General features: G+C 39.1%; 2 protein-coding genes across 2 annotated transcripts in view; one reads left to right on the top strand and one right to left on the bottom strand.

Annotated features, from left to right (window-relative positions):
• The first annotated feature begins 15 nt into the window (after positions 1–15).
• PNO1 (partner of NOB1 homolog) lies at positions 16–6027 on the top strand. The gene is made up of 7 exons (XM_084203298.1): positions 16–203; positions 286–435; positions 2049–2132; positions 3672–3732; positions 4217–4334; positions 4859–4929; positions 5752–6027. Exons 1-7 carry the CDS (start codon positions 30–32, stop codon positions 5817–5819), a joined length of 726 nt encoding a protein of 241 aa, XP_084059424.1. The 5' UTR covers positions 16–29; the 3' UTR covers positions 5820–6027.
• A 1383-nt stretch (positions 6028–7410) lies between these two features.
• PPP3R1 (protein phosphatase 3 regulatory subunit B, alpha) overlaps positions 7411–24726 on the bottom strand; it is a 38612-nt gene continuing 21296 nt past the window's right edge. Inside the window, exons 2-6 of the mRNA XM_084202973.1 lie at positions 22801–22840; positions 13373–13549; positions 11927–11986; positions 11023–11207; positions 7411–9621 (exon numbers count right to left, since the gene is read on the bottom strand). Of these exons, the coding sequence (XP_084059099.1) occupies positions 9574–9621; positions 11023–11207; positions 11927–11986; positions 13373–13549; positions 22801–22840 (510 nt within the window). The 3' untranslated portion in view covers positions 7411–9573. The remainder of the gene's footprint in view (positions 9622–11022; positions 11208–11926; positions 11987–13372; positions 13550–22800; positions 22841–24726) is intronic.

Raw genomic sequence — 24726 nt, 5'->3', positions numbered from 1 at the left:
GAGCCGTACCACGTGTGCTCCGCGGCAGCATGGAGACCGAGGCGGCCCAGAGCGGCGGCTTCACCAGCGTCCTGTCCCGGCGGAGCCGCAGGAAGCGGCGGGCGGCCGGCGAGGAGCCGGCGGCGGGAGCTGCCATGGACACGGCAGAAGCGCGGCCCAGCAAGCGGCCGGCGTTCCCGCCCGTGGCCGCCGAGGCGCTCGGGGTACGCGGGGTGCCGGGGAAGTGCCGCCCGCGGATCTCCGCTGGCTCCCGCCTCACGGCCTGCTGCGTCTCGCCCCTGGCAGGTCGGGAAAGGTGAGCTGAGGAAGATCCCCGTGCCGGCCAACAGGTACACGCCGCTTAAGGAGAACTGGATGAAGATATTCACGCCCATCGTGGAGCATCTGCAGCTTCAAATCAGGTTCAACTTGAAAACGAGAAATGTTGAGATCAAGGTAAGGGGAGCAAGTTATTGGGCCTTCCCCGGTAAGAGAAGGCTGTGTGCAGGCCGCGTAGCACCTGCCAGTGTCTGAAGGGGCCTCCAAGGAAGCTGGAGAGGGGCTCTTTGTCAGGAACTGTGGTGACAGGACAAGGAGTTACGTTTACAAATTGAAAGAAGGAAAATTTAGTTCGGATGTTGGGAAGAATTTTTTTACTGTGAGAGTGGTGAGACGCTGGAAGAGCTTGCCAGGGGCTACCCCAACCCTGGCAGTGTTCAAAGCAGCTTAGATAAGGCCTTGAGCAGCCTGGTTTAGGGACAGATGTCCCTGCCTGTGGCAGGTGGGCTGGGACTAGATGATCTTATGGTCCACTCCAGCCCCTTACCGTTCTATGATTCTGCCTCCTGAAAAGCAAGGGCTCTCCTCATGGGTGTTCTTTGTCCACAGATTAAAGACTAGAGAAGTCGTAAATCCCACATAATGCTTGGAAAAATGGAAACTGTGTGATGTCACCTCCCCGGGCATCACATCTGGCAGTTGTTGCTTAGAACAAGTAATTAGTGCAAGTAAAACCCAAAACTACAGATCTGTTCCAGAAGGAGCCAGTAGAAGCTGGGGGAATGTTCAGTTTTTGTCGGAGAAGGTTATGTACTATAGAAAGTCATGTACATTAAGGAAGAATTTTCATCCGTGTCTTAGGTACGATTTTGTAATTCAGTGTTTTCCGGCTATTTAAGGTTACCAAATACCAACCTGACAGTAAACAGTATCTTATAAGGGGGCACTGAATCTCCTAATGCCTTTGTTCGTGGCAGACGATAAGGGCCTATAGCTTAATAGCATGTGATTATTCTTTAATGGATTGCAATGGAATACCTTAGGGCAGAGACACCAGTATAAACCTGTAATTCTTATAGATACTCATTCTTTATTCTTATTCCTCCTGAGGAATGTTCACACCAGGAATTTTTAATGGCATATCTAAAGTTTTGACAAATGATTCACTCTATTAGCACCACTGACATGAGAGATCTTCCAATATAATAGTGAAAATACGACAGGAATTTTGCTTCCTAACCATGAAATGTTATCACAAGTTTGATGGCAGGAATTGGAGGAAAGGTGACAGAATTATCCCTTATTTACTTTACTTCCTAGAAATAACCTCAGGGGAAAGGTAGGGAGGAGCAGGAACTCCTGCAGTTTCACTCAGTAACTGTGCAGGAGAAAACCCTGGAATTTTAACAGCACCTTTTGATATGAAATGATGTCTGGTGAAAAACAAGGTAGTTTTGTTCTTGATCAAGCTAATTTTATTTTGCCCATATCCATCATCAGTATAAAACTTTGAAATTAATTTCATTCATCTGCTAAGGCATATTTAGAATATTGTCATTAGAATAACTCTTCTGACATCGCCATCCTTCTCTTTTTCCTGCTCTTTGCTGTTGCAGTTTAGTTTGTGTTGGTTTTGGGTTTTCTCCACCAAAAGGGTTCTACTCATTCAGTGGTGGTGCGGATTTTCAGCAGCTTTTCTCTTCTCTCCCCTCCAAGCGCAGGCTGATCTTTAAAGCTGGGCTCCTAACTTGCCTGGTCTTAATTTGCAAGCATAACTTCTTGTCTTGCAGACTTGTCAAGAGACAAAGGATCTCAGTGCTCTGACGAAAGCAGCTGATTTTGTGAAAGCCTTTATACTTGGATTTCAAGTAGAGGTGAGTCTCCCAACAACCAGATTGTGAGATTGTTCCAATTTACTGATCTGTCCCTGGCCTCTCTAGAGATTACAGTAAGAAATCAAGAGAGAAAAATCCTTAGGTGGTTTTCTAGTAATCAATGTTTTCTAGAAATTGTGACTGGAGTAGACATCCAGTTTCTTAATGCCGGATAAAAAAGTAGCCTTCAAACAGCACATAAACAGTGAACATAGGTTTTGTAAGACAAGCATAACGGAATAATCTCTCTCTGAGGTCCGCTTCACTGGAGACTGCTCTTTTTTCTTAAGCCCAAGCCAATAACCTCCAGTCTTTGCAAAACTCACAGAATTAACTAGGTCAGAAAAGACCTTTTTGAGATTATGAAGTCCAACCTATGACTTTATCAACTAAACCATGGCACTGAGTGCCACATCCAGTCATTTTTTAAACACCTCCAGGGATGGTGACTCTACCAGCTCCCTGGTAAGCCAAATTTCAGTGTCCAAATCACTCCTTCTGTAAAGAACTTATTCCGAATATCCAGCCTAAACTTCTCCTGGTGCAGTTTAAGACTGTGTTCTCTTGTCCTGTTACTGGTTACCTGGGAGGTGACACCAACCCCCACCTGGCTACACCCTCCTTTCAGTCAGTTGTAGAGTGATGAGGTCTCCCCTGGGCCTCCTTTTCTCCAGGCTGAGCCCCTCCAGCTCCCTCAACCACTTCTCGTTGGACTTTTGTTCCAGACCCTTCATCAGCCTTGCTGCTCTTCTCTGGGCACATTCGTGCATCTGAAAGTACTTCTTAAATTGGGGTGCCCAAAACAGTACTGGACATAATAGTCAAGGTATGGCCTAACCAGTGCAAAGTACAGGGGAAGAATGACTTCCCTGGTCCTGCTGGCCACACCGTTCCTGATACAGGCCAGAATGCCATTTGCTTTCTTGGCCGTGTTGGTACACTGCTGGCTTGTGTTTAGCCAGCTGTTGGCTGAACCCCCAGGTCCCTTTCTACCTGGTTGCTGTCCAGCCATTCTGTCCGCAGCCTGTAGCTCTGGAGGGGATTATTGTGGCCAAAGTGTAGGACCCGGCACATGGACTTATTAAGCCTCATATTAATGGATTTGGCCCATCTATCCAGCCTGTCCAGGTCCCTCTGCAGAGCCCTCCTAGTCTCCAGCAGATCACCACTTGCACTTGCAGCTTGGTGTCATCTGCACATTTGCTAAAGGTGGACTCCTCATCCAGATCATCAGTAGACACTAAATAGGACTGGGCCTGTTGGAAAAAACAAACCCACTTTTTTCAGTGTTGTAGGGGCTGCTCCTTCCTCTAGACCTGTACTGGATCCACTAGCACTGGGGAGGCAGGGCTGAATGCAGGGGCATCCAAACCAGTGTAGGGTTCTCTAGATGGAAATATTTGTATTGTTGTTGAAAAAAAGTGGATTTAATTTTAGTTGTTATTTGCTAGGTAGGTTGTGTGTATAAAGAGAACAGCAGCTTTCAGCTGTGTTACTGGAACAAAATAACTGCTGATAACAGATCTCCTGCTCTTTTAGGATGCCCTTGCTCTCATCAGATTAGACGATCTTTTTCTAGAGTCATTTGAAGTTACAGACGGTGAGTATTTTCTGATGCAGCATTCAAGAAGTCATGTGTGCATCCTGCTACTATGGATTTTTTTCTTTCCTCCTGCTCCACTTTTATCACTTACCCTCACGGATCAGTAAAGTCAGAAACATCTAATTTTATGTAGTACTGGGACTCCTTGGAGTCCCCTGTAGAGCACAATCTAAACCTGATCTACTTCATTTCTACCAGTGTTAGCTTGGTGCACTTTGACTCCATTTCCTTAACACAAAGTGCAGTGCCTTTCTCTGCAGTTCTAAAGGAGACTTCTGCGTGCCAGAAGCCCCATGTCAGCACTGGCTGCAGTGTACACTACTAGTCAAAAAAAAAGCTGAAATCCTGATGGATCTGTGTTGACCAGTGAAGTTGCTTTTGTAGTACTTGGCACGAGTTGTTCCCAGCAACTTGACCAAGGGAAGCATTAACAGGAATATACACCACTGCTCTTACCCTGGGCATGCTATTATCATTTCAGTCAAACCTTTGAAAGGAGATCATCTGTCAAGAGCAATAGGGAGAATAGCAGGGAAAGGTGGAAAAACCAAATTCACCATAGAAAATGTGACCAGGACACGCATCGTTCTTGCTGACACGTAAGTACAGACTGACTTCCTCCTAGGCAAAGCACAACCCCTCAGCTAATCCATGTCCTATGCCAGAAACAAAGATAACTTAAATTTTATGAAACTGTTGTACAGTAGTAGAAAGAAAAAATATTTAAGAGAATATTTTAATGAATACAAGTTATTTGACCTTTTGTTATGAGAATGATGGTGTCACCACTGCATCTAGAATTCAGTCACTCCCCACAGCATAAGAATTCCTTCTTATGAATAATCAAGGTTGAACTCACCAACACAGCAATGTCTTCCTCCCTAAAGCTGCTACACTGTTAAATTTGCAAATGGTAAAATCTATTTTAAAAGGATTTAGAAGAGCACAAGTCTTATGTTGTAGGTTTTGTGCGTTTCAGTTGGGATTTTTTTTGTTTACAAGTGTAGAAAAGGAACTAGTACACTGATACAAAATTCCATTTATCTCTAACCTCCAATTCTCTATGAACTGTGCAATCTCTTAAGTTACGTTCTGTTAACTACTGCTACTTTTCTGTCTACAGAAAAATTCATATTTTGGGATCTTTTCAGAACATTAAAATGGCACGAACAGCAATTTGCAATCTAATTTTAGGTAAGTCCTCTTATCTAATCTTCACTACATATGAATCTTGCAGTTTAAGAAACTGCTTTGTGGCTCTCACCCTCTTCCCTGTCCTGTCCACACCTACATTTGGAGCAAATAGCTTGCTGGCAGTTGGCTTGTTGTTCTTAAGAGAAAAATCTGGGGGAAAAGCAGGGAATCCAGGACTTGATTTCTGGCTCCAAAACCTCACCACATTGCAGAAAGATGTTCTGCATTTTGATTTAGCTGCAGCATTCCCTAAGGGGTCTCAAAAGCCAAAGGGAGCAATCCACTTTGAAAGCAGAAGTTGAGCTTGCAGTAAGATGGTGACTGACCTTGCCCATCCTTCTCACCCTTTGGCTTAGTTCTCCACTTTTAACACAGGTGTGAGCACACCACATCCATTTTTTGTAGTAGTTAGAGTCAGGCGGCGCGGAAGATCTCGCGATGTGACAGAAAGCCAAGAATTCCTTTCCTCCTAATCCTCTAAGATAAGAGATCACCCAAAGAATGTAAAACCCCCCTAACCCCAGAAACTTTCCACTAACTCCAGTAAATTTCCACTCCTCACTAACCATAGAAAGTAATGTAAGACCCCTAGTGACGTAGAGCAGACCCCCAAACCTATATAACCCCATGAGATGAGACAATAAAGGCCTTTGACTGTCCATCACAGTGATGCCAGCATCTGTCTTTGGCCCAAGCAACCCTGGGTAGAGTTTTGAGTCACCGTGCTGCTCCTCAGAACCAAGTCGCCTTGCCTTGTAACAGAAAGCAACAATTTTTGTGACAGATTATGTTTCCTGAGTAGATTTGTGCCTTCTTCTGCAGGAAGTCCTCCATCCAAAGTTTATGGCAATATTAGAGCAGTGGCCAGCAGAGCAGTTGAGAGGTTCTGAGCTGCACCACAGAGGACTGGGGCCGGAAGTCCAGGTTCCTGGACACAGGAGAAGCCAAGAGCTACAGAAGCCATCAGTTTTCTGCTGGATTTGGAAGCCCAGAAGAAAACCACAACTGCTTGTGCAGTCTGATTGACTTTGGACATGTGGTGTGATTTGAACACACGTAATGTTTCTGTCTAGTCATTAAAAGAGGTTTTAAATTGTGTCTATATCAAAAGCCCATGATTTTACTTGAACAGCCTCAAACAAAAACCTGCTTCATTACAGATTTTCTGAATATCAGACTTATGCTGCTTCTTCAGAAAGCCTTGGTTTCATGTTTTGAGCCTAAAGGAATTGGAAGAGTTAAGCATTTTTAAGCACGGTTTAGTATCTTCCTGAAAGAAGGAGTCGTCAACTGGAATGCAGAGTTCAATGGCAGGCTGTCCACTGAGTATCTGCTACTGCTGGAACAATGTATCACATGAAAAGAGTAAGGTGAAGGGGTAGATAACATATTTGAACTGAATCCTGAATCTGCACACATACAGATTTTTTAATTCCTACAATTTATCTGTAAGGACAGCCTAGTGAAGCCAAGAGCCACAAGGTTAAGTACTTTCCAGTGTACCAGAGCACAAACAACTGTAAGGTCCTGTGTGTCTCCTTAAAATGTTACATAAGTGGCATAATGCAGCAGAAGTAGGGGGAGAAATTAGAGGACCACTCCCAGTAAGATTTAAAAATGGACCCTCTTCTCCTAAACCTGCCAGGCAACCTTCTGCCAAATGTCTTGCAAAATAAATAAGTTCAGGTTTGGGAATGAAATAGAAATAAGATTATCAAACACATAAGCAAATTGAGTAAGTATTTAGGTCAATGTCTTAAGTTTCCAGAATAGTGCTTCACAGTATGGGATTATCACTACAGCCAAATTGATTGAAGCCTTCAGTTGTGAATAGATTTAAGACTTGCTGGAGTAACTTCAGCACACAGAGTTCAGCATTCTAAGCGATAGAGGGGACAGTGTGTGCATTCTGAGCAGCTCCAGGAACATGCACCTGCTCACTACATTTTCTGTTCTGTGGCTGCTTATGTCATTTATTTCAATTAGCTTCAGAGATAAAGGAGAGTGATGCAAGAGCACACAAAACTGATGTTTATCCTAAATTAGGTGCATACCTACACTGACCCAAAGCAGCAGAAGGGAGAGGGCAGCACACAGAAGGTCCAAACACCTGCACCCCAAAGAGCACAGCACAGAGCTGCTGTGAAGGGTATACCTGTGCAAGAAGGGCTGGTGTCAATACAAAGCTCAGACAATTTCTGAGACATGAACTGCCTTTTATTCTCCCCCTACATTAAGGTTGGGGGGGGGTTGATTTGTTTTTAAAACCACTTTCCACAGTGATTTCAAACAAAGTAGGTTATCCACTTTGAACATTTAGCAAAGAGAACCAGATGTGCATTTAAACAACCACAACATGTCTTGAAACACTGAAATGACCCCTGGACGCTTTCAGCAGACTACACCCTGTGGAATTTTTCAGTAAATCTTAATAATCAAGGAGTGGACAAAAAATTATGAACAAGTTTTCTTCACAGCAAGGTGCAGAGCTGCTTTAATGTTAACAGGAAAGGTACTGAGCACCCCAGCTAAGGTTCAAATATTTTATTTTGTATTCATACAGTATGAAGGTTCTTATAGTTCCCACAATATATGATGTAGCATGCAGAGAAAAAACTAAACATTCAACATAAATCTTTTTTCCCCACACAAACTGAAAAAAAACCTCATCCCTCCCGTTCCAGTCCCCCTAAGGAAGTAACATTAGCACTAATTCCTATAATGCCAGCCAAGATATGCACAAGCAAGAAAAACTGAAAGCATTTGCTAAAATGTTTGTAACAAATACTTATGTACAAAAAATTCACAAAAGACTAACTCCCCCCCGAAGCAGAGCACATGGCAGTTGACACTGGAACAGATACAACCACTGGCTGGGATTATAAACCACGTACTGATCCAGAAGAAGAAAAAAGTTACATGTAGTGGAGATTTTTGTTTTGAACATTAACATTTACCAAAGTTTGGCAACATTATCTTTTTAATTATGCAAATTATGTAAACAAGAGGAACATTTCAAATTGATCTACATGCAAAACTTCATGTCATGCAAGGACACTAAGCACCTGGATTTTTCTCTTACAGACAGAGCCCATGATGTGCAGCACTCAGTTGAAGGAACAGCTATGGCAGACAGGTGCTTGATTGAAGAGGTTCAGACAACCTGCACTTTCCACCACTCATTATAAAACTTTTTTTTTAAATAGAAAAACTACTATACAGGAAAGATGTACTGTCCTAAAAAATCTAGCAAATGTTTTTCTTCCAGCCAATAGTACCACTGCAGAAAAGGGAAGGGATGATATAAAGTTGTAAAACATGGCTCGCTACTTTTATGTCACACAAACAGATCAAGTTACCTTCCATTACAAATTATGATATGGACAAATCTAGAAAAGAAAAAAAATTCTCCAGGAAAAGGACTGGAGAATTGCAAGAGGTATAAATTTAGATAGTGTGAAGTTTTCCTCCTCTATGGCATAGGTTTACAAGATTCCCCCCCATATGAATCATATATACATATATATAAAATATTACCAGTTATTTAGCTACCTGTAGTATTTTTTAAATGCAAGGGGGGGGAAACTATCATGGGTGAAACAACAGAATTTAAGTGGCAAGAACATTTTATTATCTAAGTACTGTATAAAATAAGTAGGTGGAATCCTGCACAGTTATGTTGATCCTAATTTCATTAAGCTAAGCACAAGAGAAAATTGTATATGAATCTACCACCTTAAGCAGCTGTATCTAAACTGAACTCAGAACAGCAGAGTTGTCTTGGCTTCAGGACAGCTGTAACTGCTCCCAATTCCTAGGTGACAGAATCTAACAGCCATCAAAGCATTCTGCAGTCACTATATGCACATGAGGACTACTTCTTGGCAGTAGCATTAAACTATATTTTCATATTAAGTAGAACTGTACTTATTTAGCAAAGAGACACAGTCCCTGGTAATATATTAACAGGTAAAAATAAACTTAGTCTCCCGTGTTACAAAAAAAAAAGTAATTAAGGTGATTTAATAAGAAGCAATGCTTTGTCAGCCATTCAATATATAGAAACATCTGAACAGTCACAGGAAAAGGAAAAGAGCTGACCTAAGACCCAGTTAAAACTTTACATTCTTCTACTATATATATAAAACTGTGTGAAATAAAAGTAAGGATGTATATCCACATATTGAACTGTTAATATTCTGCTTGGCACTTTGTACTCTAGTTTTGTTTCTGAGTCAAGTATATTAAATTAAAGCCCACCTAGCTACTACATATAGAAAGCTACATATATATCTATATATAAATACACACACACATATATATATATAGATAGATAGATAGATATTTCCTTGTTATAAAAGATGAAGAAAAATAAATTAAAAAGCCAACCCCTTCCCTTTCTCCGCCACATTGATATGCTCTTTCCATCTTTGCTGTCCTTCAGACTTTAAAGTGCTACACTGAGTTATTGAGAGAATAAAAGTTCAATAACACTTAGTTGGCTTCATGAGGCTCATGTTGGAAAATGTGGCTTCACAGAGAAAAATACTTCCATTTAAATACACAGAGAGCATTGCTGGACGTCTCGAGCAGATCTTCAGAGATGGAGAAGAAAGCAAAAGTGTTGGGTGGTGCCCTAAGGAGTCACACATCTACGACCATCTTTTTGTGGATATCTAGGCCTCCTACAACCTGGGAGAAAAAATAAGGTTCAGAAAGATGAGAACTGAAAATTAGCAAAGTGCAAAGAACATATTCAATAGATGCACTGAGGTCAATCATAAAGGCAGTACCTCCCTGGCCTCTCCAAACTGATTTACATTTTACAAGTACTGTGAGAGATGAAATTAATTATGTACAAACCAAGGTAGTTCAGTACAATTAGTACAATTTACACGCTCAAAGGCCTGAAAACCAGTGCAAATAACACCATTCTGGCATTCCTCTCTATCTCATACTATGAACTTTGTATGTTTGTGCATGTTAAAGAAAATGATGACTTCTAAAACACCCTGTAAAACTGTGAACCTTCCCAGGAAAAAGAAAGAACTTTAGGAACAGCAGCAGAATTTATGACAGGACACACAGCCAGGAAAGAATTACCAGTGTTCACAAGTGTGTGATCTGTGCAGAGCAGAAGGAAAAGGTGCCATGTCAGAGGAACATTTTATAATGCAGGAACAAAATTCAAAGGCCAAATGGTACATGCCAAAGACAAAAAATTAAAACACATTTTTGTAGATGCATGCCACCAGATTTAGAGAGGGTAAAATGCAAGAAAAATAATAAGATGTTGTAGAACTGAAAAGTGTCTTGTCATGAGGTCAACAAAAACTGAAGATATTAAAAGTAAAGAAGAGGAAAATCCCTCAGTAGCACAAGGAAAGAAGCCTGGGCAGAAGGCCAAAGACAAAAGAAGAGGCAATATCACATTTGATGGATGGCTGGAAGATGACAGCCCAGTACAAGAAATAAGCAAATAATGCAGTAATCCAGGCATTTGCAGGCTGTAGCTCTAAGTTCTTTGCAGACAAAATGGTTTTTACATGATATCACAAAAATAATTAAACTTTTAAAAAAATTCCCCAAAATGCAAACAATAGAACCTTTTCACTTTAGTAGTTGGCAGCATGGCAGATTTCCACCACCCTCCCTCCACCCTTTTTTTTTAGAACTCACATATTTTTTGAATATGAATAAGTTATGTTTGAACTGAAGTCGTAAAGTCAAAGATTAGGGAAAAATAGCAATGCCCAAACCATGCTATCAAGTGCATCTTCCTTAATATACCATTTAAAAAATCAATGTGTAAACATTCATTACTACAATTTTCAAAGGATCAAGACTTCATGTGTCATTTACTTTTTTTGAGAAAAGAATTTAAAACTTCCTGTCAACTAATTAAACAAATATAACACATGGGTTGAAATCAACCCCTCCAAGTGTTAAATGCTACATTTAAGCATTCTGTTCAGTAAACCTCATAAAAATGCACCTTTTAACTGTTTACTCTTTTCCAGAGTAGCATTTGAGAGGTTTTTTTTTTTCCTCTCTCTCTGTAAATGACTCAATTTTTCTTTAGAAGTTACTTACAGCACAAAATTCTTCAAAGGATATTCTTCCATCACCGTCCTTATCTGCATTAATTATGGTTTTATCTACAATTTGCTGTAACTGAGTGTCTTTGAGATTGTTCCCAACCATCATCTTCAGGACCTGGAAGAGCTCTCCATTTGAGATATAGCCATCTTTGTCCATATCATAAATGCGAAAAGCAACTGTAGAAGTAAAAAAACAAACCAAACATAAATAAACCAACCATTTGTTAGCAACTATGGTAGGAAAACAATTTATAAAACACCTGAAATTGTTCTAGCACCAGCAGTAAAAGCATTCTGTGAACACCAAAAAAGAAACTCTTCCCCACCACAAGTAAAGCACTCAGCCAGCAAAAAAATTACAACCTCCCAGGAAACAGATGATTCAAAATCCCATCTGGTTACTTTGCTGCAAACAACTTGGCATCAAGACTGAATTTATTTTTAAACATTTCAGTCTTAGTTATTTGGAAGCTACATCCGTAGCTGAACCTGTCTCTTTTCTGCTCCTAAAGCCAAGGACTGGAGATGCAGTTCTGAAATAAGAATTTAATGCTTTCCTACTGTAATAGAAAATAATTGAGTATTATTCTTAGGCCCTGTAAGTTCACAGAACTATACAGCAAGCTGTTCTTAAATGACCTTACTTTTTTTAAACAACAGAAAGCAACTGAAATTCTTCAGAAAACAACCAACCTCCTCCAACCTTCCCTGCAGAAAAGCGTGCTAACAAATATTCAGAACAAATGAAGAACAAAATGTGCAAAAAGCTTACAATCTACTTTGATTATCTTCCACTCTTTTCAACAATTTGAATTTGCCAATTTCTTAATCTTAACTTAAAAAAGTGTATTTTTGAGGATCAGAAATTTTTTGTTAAGGAAAATCAAAATACTTACACCTCAACTTCTGTTCTTTATCTCCTTTGACACTGAACTGGGAGACTCCTTCTATAAATTCTACACAATGCAAGGAAAACATATAAAAAACCACATTTTTTAATAAACAAAAGTCAACATTCAGAAAATTTTAGAAATTGTAAAAGCAATCTAAGCTTTACAATATTGCCTACTTTGTGATACCTAAATGTCTGTGTACTTTGATATTTAATGTTCTTCAGTGGGAGGAACCCCAAATCTAATGCAGCACTCACTAAACAGACTATGTCACACCAGCATTTAAGTAATTTTTTAGCTGGACCTTCACAAGAACCTGACAGAAAACTAAGATCTTTACTAAAGCTACTCCAGTTAAGACTCTAAATGTACAACTCCTCTCAATACTGGTTTCTCAATGTAAAGAATTACACTGAAAGTGAAAACTGCTTTTGAAGAAATACTAAAATAATATTTTTCTACAAAAGAAAATTGTTTTTGCCAACTTCCTGTTCCCTTCCAAGAGGACCAGCTCTTGATAACTGTTATTAATCACAGCTCAATGTCACAGACGACATTATCATCATAGCCTATGACTATCAATTTTTTACAAGGGAATTTTGAGTAGTTCCATGCAACAATTACTACTTCTGATCAAAACTCAACATTCTGGTTAGACTCTAGCTATCCCTATAGACATTCAATAGGTTTTGCAGAGGTTACCAGCTCTTGTATATTAATATCTTATTTAAAATGTCAGTCTGTCATTATAAATAAGATTTAAGTACTTTGTCTGATTAAAAAAAAAAGCAAGACTGATTAACCTTCTTTAGTCATAAGAAATACTAAGTTACAAACACTGTAATTTTAGACACTGTTTTAACATGAACTAGTGAAGAAGATTTTAATCATGGTCCTTTTAATCATGAATGTTTAAAATCAATCTACAATTTTGAGAAATATACTAAATCAAATCTTCTGTGTTGTTTGGATTTTTTTTCTTCAAGTGTCAATCTAAGATCTACCTAAAAATAACCTCCTAAAAGAAGTATCAACAGAAAAACCTGGGCTCCTTCCTATTTTCTAAATACTCCAAAGGAGAGATTTCTTTTGGACAAATACAACTTATGCAGAAACATACCACTTAGCCTACCACAACTTTCTTCAGCCTCTCCTCAGCATAACAATTAAGAGTCTAAATTGGTGTATTTTAAGAGATATTTAATGAGTAGTCCTCAGTCAGCCCTACCTTAAAAGCTATTACTAAACAATTTGGTCCTTTAAACATTTCACTCAGAAGAGCCCTAAAGCAGAGAAACTAGCTTTACTGGTATTTAGTTCCAGTAGGATTTAGCACCTTATTTTAAGATATCTTCTCCACCTCTCCTGTCTCAGATGAAGAAAAACTTGAATTCTAAAGCTCTAGGAATTCTGAAGTACCACCACCTGTCAGAGAACACTGTGCCTTACCTTTAAAATCCACTTCTCCATTGCCATCTGTGTCAAATATATCTATTACTCGCTGTACTAACGGGTTCTGTTGCAATTCAGGTAAAGACATGAACTCTTCCACGCTCAGAGAACCAGAGTTGTCCAAATCAAGCTTCTTAAATCTCTTTCCTAGTCTTTTTATCTCGTCAGCATCAACTGAAATGAAAAACAACCCCATACTTATTCTCAGAAAGGCTTCAGTAAACCTTTTGCAGTTAAACACAAGGCACATTTCACTGCTTTCCTACAAGACTTTCTCCTACTTTATTTTAACTATTAAACACCTATAAAGATAACATGAAATTCTGAAGACAAACACAATTTTATTTTAAATAAGACTTACCTTTTTTCCTCCCTGCACCTGCCATAACACAGTTATTAGCCTTGTGACTCACTGAATACCACATGCTGACACAACATTTTGAAGGATTCAGGATGCTTAGCTAGTTACTTCTTAGTCAGCTCTTACAAATACCAGATATGAAGAATTTGAGGAAGAGACCAAGTGTTCTCTGAAGGAAACAGCATTATGTTTACACTGGACTAACACAGTATGTCAGAAAGACAATTTTATTCAACTTATTAGCAAAACGAGTGCTCCTTCAACACACTGAGCATGAGATCTCCTGGGATATGAGTCAAGTTAAGCAGGTTAACAGTCCTACTGGTAACCAGTTATCTCTCACCTACTCAAAACATCCCTCTGACTGACCCAAGATCATTTTTCCTCGCCATCTCAGACGGGAAACAGACACACCTGTAGCCACAAATTGCATACAGCTTTTTTTTTTTTGTCCCAGATATTAAAGTAGATTCAGGTTTTGCAGCAGCACCTCTTCATCTATTCTATTCAAATTTACAGAGAATCTCAATTAAAGCATATACCCAGTACCCTATTTTACACATCTGATTATGCCAAGAATAGACTAGACCTTTAAATCCATAAAAACAATTAAAAGCAATCATGTACTTTGCTATTGCTGAAAAGCTTGAAACATTTCTCCATAACAACCTGAAAATACCCTGTCAGCAGCCTCATTTACGAGATACAAGTCTGTTCACATGTTGCTCACCCTTTTTAGCTACAAAGGAGCAACTGAGGTTCTTAGGGAGCCTAGAAGGGGCTCAGCACAGAGCAAACCACAGCAAACATACCTTGCAGAACCTAAGACTGCAAACTCGCCCTGCCAACCTTCTCCTTAACATAAGCAGGACCCTCAATATTTCTTAGCTCCATTTAGTAGTGTGTTTGCTCCAACAGTAACAGAAATTGTATCAAATCTTCTACAAGGCACATACATCCACCGGACACACTTCACATCACATCAGTACCTTCTTAGGCTTTTGTAAAGTGCAGCATAAAATCAAACAGCTCTGAGTCTTTCCAACACATAAGGTCAGCCAACCTGCAGAGCTTGATGTTTTGAAATTGTAGCCAACTCAAAGACCTAATCCTCTACGAACAGTAACCAACTGCCACTTCAGTTTCTTGAGATCCTTGTCTAAAAACCAGTGAGACACAAATAGAGTCCTCAGGACTGCACTATTTCAGAATGAAAGAGAGCCTGACAGAAGTCCAAAGGCACAAGATGATTTTCTGCCATTCTGCAGTCTCAGTTACTGCTTGCAACTGCAGAGGCAAAGGGCAAAAACCAGTCTGCAGTCCCAGAATAATCTTCTCTTAGCTGTGCCAGAAAGTGACAGACCTGATTCTCCCTCTAGGGCTACAAAAGTGCGACTAAACATAATTTGCTTTCCATGGTTTCTAGTAAGCAGTGTGGTATTTCACAGAATTAACCTCTCAACTGCACTGAAATATTCCTTTTACCCCAGTCTGTGCAGAAGCCTTGACCATAACTGGAGGTGTGCCCCAAACAGTTCAAGAGCACAGCAGTGGCAGCAGCACATTGCACACCTACCCAGGAACTCCTCCAGATGACACAGAAGGAGACAGATGCAGAACATCATCAAGGGACTAGAAGAATACAGTATTAAAACGGAATGGCAAAGCAGAGCTCCATGGGCAATTTTATGAGTTCCATCACCACAAAATGCTGCTTCTCCCCAATACACTGAAAGGTTTTTGCCAACTTTTGCTTCTGTGCACAGAAACTCTTTTGCTTCTACTCATCCCCACTCCCAACCCTGCTACTGGACAATCACCAGGCCCAGCCCACTTTAATGCAGACAGCACTTTGGCAAGCTGCAAATGTGGGAACTTAATTTTAGTGCAAGTTCTACTTGCAACTCCCATAGAAAGAGCTCATACCCTCAAAAAAGCCTCACAGCACAAGCATTTGAAAAAACAAAAATATTACAGGTGACTTACCACACTACCTATATAAGCACATTTCCCCTTGTAAAATAAGTACATGAATTGACATAATTTAAACCTGTATTACTTCACTTTAAAACAACTAAATAGCAAACTAAAAATATTGTCTATGGTGTATATAATGCACTGTCAGCTTCCTACCAGATCAGTGGAATCACATTCCCAGTATTAATAGCAAGACTAATCTTTCCATTTTGGTCAGTTCTAAAGCCTCCCAAACAACCTGAAATGCTTCATAGTTCTGCAACTTCACAAAATCACAATGGAGAAAAATTATAAGAAGCATTAAAACAGCTGGATTTCTTCTCCCTTGCCACAAAAACTAATGAGTTAATGAACTGCAAGTTCTATAACATTTCTAAATAACATGTAAGAAACTCCTAAGTATCAAAACACAGCAATGATATTTTCACAAATTAGGATAGAAGCATGGAGCTGCCTGAAGCAGGACTACAGACCTCTGATCATTAGGTAACACCATCTTCTCACAACCCAGAGGTCACATTAAAGAAAGTCTTATTTCATTACTTCAGTTCCATTTCCTGGTTTGGGACCTGAAGTCCATGCCATTTTTCCTCACGAATACAAGAGCAAAGACTGAAAGTGATACCCAGAGTTCTGTCAATGTTCTGCTATGAAGTGGAGTTAATTAACTACCACATATACAAGTCACTCACACACGGCTCCACAGCTGGAATTGGCACAAGCCGGCACAAAAGACCAGACAAGACCATCTCTGCCACTGCAGAAACGTGCTAAGAAAACAAACTGTTGTCAGAAAGGTATTTTATCTCAAGGTAATATATCTCTAGCAGAACTACCAATATGAACTATAAAAAAGAACATTTTCTCGCAGCATTCAGTAACTGGTCCACTGGACACAGTATTAACAAGCAATGATGTTCTGCCATCATCTGCTGGGCACAAGAACCACTGTTGGGTTAACTAGTCTCACATCTGCAGTTAACAAGGTCCTTACATTCCAAAACTAGCAAGTAGAAGAGAAGAAATTTTGTTTTGTTTTGAAGATGGTAGACAAGGAGGTCAAGATTATGGACGATAAAGGTACTAATCAGATCACAGGAAGGGGAGGAGGTTGCAAAGGGGTGTAAGAGTATTTCTCAACACTGGTCATGTTTTGCTGAACTATAACAAAGCAACAGCTGCCGCAATTATGAAATTAAGGATATTTGAAAAATGTTAATCACCCTTTCTCCACATATACACACGTCCCATTTCATAGCTCATACCAGCTCAACTTCAAAACAAATATCTGACAGCAGTTTCTACCAGAAATGGGATTAAAATTTCTCATTCCAAACCCTGAAACCTTCAAGCAAAGGGTTTGCCTGCACTGGAGATCTGAGAGAGGTTCTTTTCTTAACAGGAGTCAAAACAAGTTAAAAAACAGTACTGAAAAAAATGAGCATCTCTGCCAAGAGCGGACCAAATAGCAAACTCTTCCTATGTTTTGTTTCTGGCAATTAATACAGCACGAATGACAGTACTTGGAGGAGGAAATAATGAAAAAGCAAAGTAAAAGCAGGGCTAAGAAAATTTTCTTTAATAGTTCATCAGCATATAAACCTCTTTTCCTAATGAACATATCTGGATAAACATGAGATCACTGTGTTCATAATTGACTGTATGAGAATCTAACATCCGAATTTCATTATTTTTCCTTAAATATATTGCAGGCACCTCTCCTACCATTAAATCCTTTCCACAAGCTGAATTTTAAAAAGCTTATACACTTGAAAAAAATTTGTATTTCAGTAGCATCTTTGTCTTCATAGAACAGCTTTAAGAAATAAGAACACAAATATAAAATAAGGGATGAATAAATCACAGTATAATATGCCTTAGATTGGCATACCTTCTGTCTATTTCTTCAGTTCACAAGTCTTCATTTCTGGTGACTCTCCCTGCCTATGCTGAATTTACCTAAACACTATGCAGGTCTTCTGGAGCTTAATGTTTGTTTCTTGGTTCTCCTTTGGATTTTTTAAAGGAAAACAGCATACATTTATGTATAACAGCAGATTTCAATAATATCTTAGTCATTTTTTCCTGACATTATCTCCCAAAATGCACATACACAACAGTTCCCATCTAAGATGGATGCTCCCCTTTTTTACAATGCCTGCATTTTCCTTGTCCCTATCAAAAGACAAGGAAATCTTGTGGAATTCTTAAAATTCCACATAGCTCTCACTGAAGAACAGAGCACTGAAATTAATTCTCAGTGTCTGAACAAAAAATATGACTTAGTGCCCACACAAACTCTCCTAAGTTCTGCAGAAATGCAAGGCACAAGATATTCAGCTCAAGGGAAAGCTGAGCTGAAAGGACTGATGGTGGCAGTAGCAGGCAGAATTTAAGATCAGCTCAGGAGACCAGGCCAGATAAAAACACCAGGAACTCCTAGGAAGTCCAAGGCCATAGTAGTGTAAAAAAGGGCGATACCACCACTAAGGAAAATCAGGACTGAGCTTTGTTTACCCTGTCTGAAGCAGAGTTTGCCTGTGACTCATCACCACACTCCCAGCAACCCTGAGCATTCAGATCCAAATTAGCCCTTTTTTGTGCTATACTCCCCAGCTGACAGGGGGCCCTGTGCTTCCCATGCTTTTCGGCAGAATCAGACAGTATCCCCTCACCATCACACTGATGCCTGAGCTCACAAACTTAAAAAACGGCTGGAAACAGTAACTGCTAAGTGCTTTTCTTTAAAATGCTTTATTGGCAGCCCTGCCCAAACATCAAATTCTGCACTGTTTTAAAAACACCTAGAGTTATTTATGTTTATTTCATAATCCATTCTGGATTCTGTTCCCCTTGTAATTACCAATAAGGCAGGTGTTAAGTAGTTCCGGTACTAAGGATTTTTTTTGTTAAAGAACTATCAGTACTTTCAAAAGACTCCTCTTCTGTCCAAGTATCAAAATTCTTAGGGCCAGCACCTGCTTCATCTCTTGATTCATTTGCATACATCTAAAAATATGATGAATCCAGTTAAAATGCTTCCAAGAAACTACATGCAAATGCTTTGCCTCACTCCCATTTTAGTGCAGGAGTCTTATCTCAGTTGCTTACTTCCTAATATGCTGATCCACACTGCTGAGTTCCTCGCTTCTACCCCTCAACACAGCAGTAGAGGATCATCCATTAGATTTTAAAACAATTCTGTTTCAAATTGTTATGCATGTAACTGATGGTCAGATAAGACTGTAAAAACTATTCAAGCAGCAACTCAAAAAGCTTTATTAGAAGTTAATTTCAGTGTGCTTTACGTTGAAAACAGTAATTTCAGGAAAAAAAATTAAATTCTATTTTTTACAATTAACATAAAGGTACACAGCTAACTTTTTATTAACCTGAGAGCCAAAAGTAAAGAATGCCCTAAACCCACAGATTTCTGAAATCCACTACATTCAGTGATGCTTTAACAGAATAATTGCATATGCATTAAGAAGCATGGTACATCCATTGCTTCAGAGCACACAATATATACACAGGCATCTGCAAAGAGTACAGACCTTAGAAAAGCTGTACATCTCTCAGCAATTAGGTACTGAGCACTTCTCAAATCTAAATGTTTACCCCTGTATTTAAAAGACTGGCTTTTCAGATACTCTTAGAATACTGGTTCAAAGGTTTAACTAACAAAAGCCAGATCAGAGTGTGGTCACAGAGAGCCCCACTTCCACTAACTTTTCAAACATGAAATCATTATCGACAAGAATATTGCAAAGATATTAGGAGAAATTCTGAAAAATCAAACATGTTCTGAAATGAATTTTAAATGCTTCCAGACTAATTTTCCCCTAGAAGAATGTATTGCAGAGATCTCAAAATAAAACAGACCTTCAGCAAAATTTGCACCTCTACCTACAGCCTCATCTGATTCACGAATATAACGTTTCAGAGTAGCAACCACGTCAGCCATTTCAGTTTTGGAGATCAGATTTCAAAAAGATGATACCCTTGAGAACACATTCAACCACTCATCTTGTATATGCTTACACACAGCTGGCCTAATCCTTTTTATGACTTCAGATGTGTCAATTACAATTTCTTAAGTTAGGAAAGAGATACTAGTCTTCTTAGCCTAAAATCCAAACATGCTACAAAAGAGTGTTTATATTAAAAATATTGTTGTATAAACTATTCTTTACTCTCTTACAAAACAGTCTTCTCTACATCTTTTTGTGATAATAAAATTTTCTTATGGACAATTTGACAAATTCTGGCTGACATCAAAATTTTCACCACGGAAAACAGTGGTAGGTTTTCAGTAATTTCTGGCACAGCATAGCTGAGAAACAAAATCAAACCATTTTAAGGAATCCAACAACACTAATTCACCCACTGAGAAGAACTCATGTTCTAAAATGTAAGGTTAAAAGAAGATGCTTGACTGTCTAATGGCATGCATCCTCTCTGTGGTAGCCTCAATTTGCTTCATGTAACTGCCTACTTTAACACAAAACTATTCTTATGAGAAACCTAAGTAGCAACTGTAGCACCAAGCAGAGGTTATGACCCAATGTCTCCATGCAAACAGCATTAATACATTATTACTAACTGTCAATCTCCAAAAGGGGAAAATTCAAAATCTGTATGCCCTAGATTGCAAGGCAATATGTGTATTCTATCTGCCATCTGTTAGAGGTGTGGCAGTTATCTTCTGTTAATTGGGCAGCTTTCTTTATCTCTTCCACAAACCAATCCTCCCTCTGGGGAAACATCTGCTCTTAATGGGCCATTGAGCATCACTGCAGGACTGATAAAAAATTACAGCCTCCCACTGTGAGATACTCCACCCAGAGGGAGGAGCCAAGCATTCCTAACTGGATAGAATCTGAGATTTTGAGACACCAGAACAGCCTTTCCACTGGATTCCCAGAGGAACAGCTGCCTTTTCCACTAGATCTTCAGAAGAAGACTACACCCTTCTACAGGATAACTGCTCCAACAGAACCACATCTGCCACTCCAGGAGGACTGCTACCAACACCCTGACCAACAGGGTGCCAGGTCATATTCTGATTCTGTCAGTGTTGTTTTGTATTACTGCATTGTTTATTTTATTTTTTATTTTCTTCCCTAATAAAGAACTGTTATTCCTGCTTCCATATCTCTGCCTAAGAGCCCTCCTTAATTTCAAATTTATAACAACTCGGAGGGAGGGGGCTTACAGTTTCCAGTTCAGGGGAGGCTCCTGCCTTCCTTAGCAGACACCTGTCTTTTCAAACCAAGTCACCGCATCAGATGATCTTCAAAGACACTGTCTGGCCTTGCCTTGAAAAGTTCAGACCTGTCAGTGACAATTTCTGAAAGCAGCAGGGACATTTAACACTTGAAGAACAATATGAACATTTACTTGCAAGCTTGCTTTCAGACATTCAGCTGTGCACACCCATGCCCAAAACCCCGGGCTTTCAGAATAATGAGGCACTCAGGGTCTTTAAGCAGAGCACTATCATTGCAGGCTGGGCCCATCTAAGCAAAGGGACAGTGATAATTCCATCTTCCCGGTGTGTTGAGCTATGCTGCCCAGGATACAGCCAAACTCCTGCGGTGAAAAAGGCCACCAGAGCAGAACAACCTTTTATCATGGAAAACTTCACATTTAAACAGCCTCAACATACTGTTTAACCACAGAATATTATGCAAAAATCCTCACTTTCTCTGCAATAAAAATGAGCAAAGAAGAGTAATAATAAACCTTTAGGATGCCCATTGCTACCAATGAATATAGTTTGTCCTAGAATCAGAACTTAAGGATGGCAACACACTGCTTACAACTCTGACACTGACATGACTAGCTAAAAAAAAAATTCTTGAGGAACCAGGAACCAGTTTGTCCATAACAAAACTCTGACCAACAGAGCAGTAATGTAAGATTAATATTTTATATATATATATGAGATTTAGGAAAACACTACTAAAGTCTTCATCAAGTACAAAACTCCAACCACATATTTGCATTTAACAAAATATACTGAGAGTATTACACAGCTATGCACTGCTGTGGATGATATTCCCAAGTATTTGCCTACTTATGACTCAAATTAGAATCCATGTACATGTTCTCATTAGGCACAGAGGATTTGCAAATTACCAGCTAAAGTCTCATTTCTCTGAAAAAACATATTTAGACAAAGATTTCTTCATGACCATTTATTTTCTATTACAGTTCAAGTTACAAGAGCCACAGGCCAGCACAAGCACAAGACAAGCACTGTGAAAGGAATCTAGGAAACAGTGCCTCTCTTGAAGGGTTATCCTGTTTAAAAAGAAGATCCGATTCACCCAACATAAGGAATTTTATCAACTGGTTCAGAAGACACATAGACATGTCTACACACACTTTAGGGCTGAAGAAAATCATTGAATAGAAAACGCAACTAAGAATAGGTACACTTAGCACAACACCACAAGGACATTTCACAAGATAACCCTTTCTTTGGTCAGCTTTAAGTGAAAAATACTTTGTCATTTTTACAGGGCAGACCAACCCCAAGAGATGGAGCAACGAATTTTATTCTCACGTGGCCAAAAGTAAGTAACACCAAGTGGGTTCTCACCTAACTGCTTAGCTGCACAAGGGGAAAAAGAGCTCATTTAGTCCCAACCTCTCCCTTCCCCTGAAGGCACAAAGCCAGTTTAAGCAATATATTTCACTCCTAACACAGCACAGACTGCACCATGACTGATCCACACTCCTGAGGAGCTAGCACCAGGACTGATGGAAAAGCCCCACTGGCTGAACTACACTTCACCCTACAGACATCAAGACTATCATAAATTTTTTTTTTATATTCTGATGGAAGACTCAAAGAAAACCCTCAAACCTTTAAGTGATTTCTGTTTTAAAGATGGACTGGGTTTTGATTTTACAATCTAACAGCAAAAGCTGTATTATTCCCAAAGGTAATTTTTAACATTTTAATTTTATTCTTTTAGTTAGTATATAAACTGCATAACACACATGAAAATTGTCTGTATCAATCTCCAAACAAACTGACTTCTGTAACAATACAGTGTAGCAATTTAAAAAAACTTACAGTGTGAGCACATTTCCAAAGGGTAGCTCGCCTCATTTCCCTGAAACACAAAAAGAAAAAAAGAACAAAGTTGCAATTACTCCCAGATAAGCTTTAACTTAAATTTCAGCACCATAAAAATCTCAGGCAATACCAATTACATTGTTATTTAAAAATATATATTTCAGACCCAACAATCATAGACTGTGTTTTATTTGGATATATCTATGTTACCAAAACATACAAAGAAATATAAAACCATTAAGAGGTCTCCTTAAATAAGAATTTCCATGAAAACGGCAGCTCACATAATTATGACAAGAACTTCAATCCTGTATTCTAAACTCAGAAAAACAAACTCACTACTTATATATTGAGCAAATGTTACTTTTCAAGTTAAAAATATTTTCATTTCAAAACTTCACAAAACCTATTTTACCATTTTATTTCATAAGCAGAAACAGACATGTCCTTATATATTCCGATGACAAATCTTACTCAATTTGCATAAGAAAACTGTTTTCTTCCCTGAACCACCTGCCCAATTCCCTCAAAAAAGGATTCACAGAGCAAGAATTATGCAAAAGAAGAATTTTACATGACCAGAAACTCAGACATAACAGCTTTACATTTAAATATTTTTGTAATGTACTATGTTAATATGTTCCTGCTTTGTAACTGAATGGAAAGTCAAACTAAGACTTTAAACCCCTGCTGCACAACAACAGAGTAATAGCACAAAAACCTTAGAACTTTGAGGGTATCAACAATTTAAATTTGTACTCGAGGAAATCAGCATGAACTACTGCAATATGAACGCCAAAAAACACTTAAACTCGGTATTTTCCCCCAGATGCCCCACTTAGAGCCAGAGATCACAATACACACATGCTTAATGACTCTTCTGAATCCATTAGCAAAGGAGCAGCCAGATAACTGAGGAGATGCATAACCACATTCAAAACAAATATTTTTAAGGGAGTGTATTACACAAGAAAACGAAACATATTTCATATGAGTCTAAGATATTCTATTCAGCAGCAATTCTCTTATGGTGTGGAGCATAAGGGATTCCACAGCTGAGGTTGAGCACTTGCAAAGAAAGGCTCATCAGAATGATACAAAATCAAACAGAAATAGAGAGATTACTTGACAGAAGGGGAAAAAAAAAAGAAAGAACTACATTTAGCCTAAAAGCTAAAATGTGACTGCATTTCCTAATTAGAGCAGAAAGGAGCAGAACAAACATCTCATGAATCTAAACATGTCCAAGAGAAGATGTGTTGTTGCTGTTCAGGGGAGTTGCTTGCATTTTTTTATCTCAGGAACTTTTCACTTTGCTTATCATCCCCCACAATCCACAGGCTCTCTTGGTTCTTTAAAAAATGTTCATGCATTTGCTTTCTAAGTAGGGCAGAAAAAGGTACAGCCTTAATGTCTCCTCCAATGTCTATTAGAGCAAGACAAAGCAGCAGAACAGAAATGTAGATGAGGACAACCAGGCCATTAAAACCTCAAAAGCACATCAGGGACGTTCTTCAGAAAAACTAACTGCACTGTGGCAGGGAATCCAGGAGAGCAGTGCCACATGGAAAATACTGCATGGAACCCAACCAAAGTCTCAGGATAAATAGCAAAGACCATAACAGGTAGCAAAAGGCTAGTGTATGCATATGAATACAAAAGGGTAGGGAATCTAAAATGGGAGAAAGCAGAATTTTGAAACAAGAAGAAACAGGAACCAGGGGATCCAGCTAGGCTGCTCAAGACACGAGGTCATGAAGAGGCAAGAAAAACACCAGACTGGAAGGCTGCAAATTAAAGGAGAAAGTTGAATTAAAACCAGTGCATTTATGCACATACACATAAATATACAATCTTAACTACTACTGTTCTGAGCATTTACATCCTTGCTCAGGTCTTGGGAGAAAATTAATTTCTCGTACA

This window comes from Fringilla coelebs (assembly GCF_963513975.1).
Source record: "Fringilla coelebs genome assembly, chromosome: 3".
Taxonomy (NCBI): Eukaryota; Metazoa; Chordata; class Aves; order Passeriformes; family Fringillidae; genus Fringilla; species Fringilla coelebs.
This window is presented reverse-complemented; position numbering and strand designations above follow the sequence as displayed.

Bases quoted from the DNA above. Each gene is read 5' to 3' on its own strand.
- PNO1 (XM_084203298.1), top strand. From the start codon at position 30: ATGGAGACCGAGGCGGCCCAGAGCGGCGGCTTCACCAGCGTCCTGTCC. The intron at 3,733-4,216 runs GTGAGTATTTTC...TTATCATTTCAG, and splicing joins GTCATTTGAAGTTACAGACG to TCAAACCTTTGAAAGGAGAT. The intron at 4,930-5,751 runs GTAAGTCCTCTT...CTTCTTCTGCAG, and splicing joins AATTTGCAATCTAATTTTAG to GAAGTCCTCCATCCAAAGTT.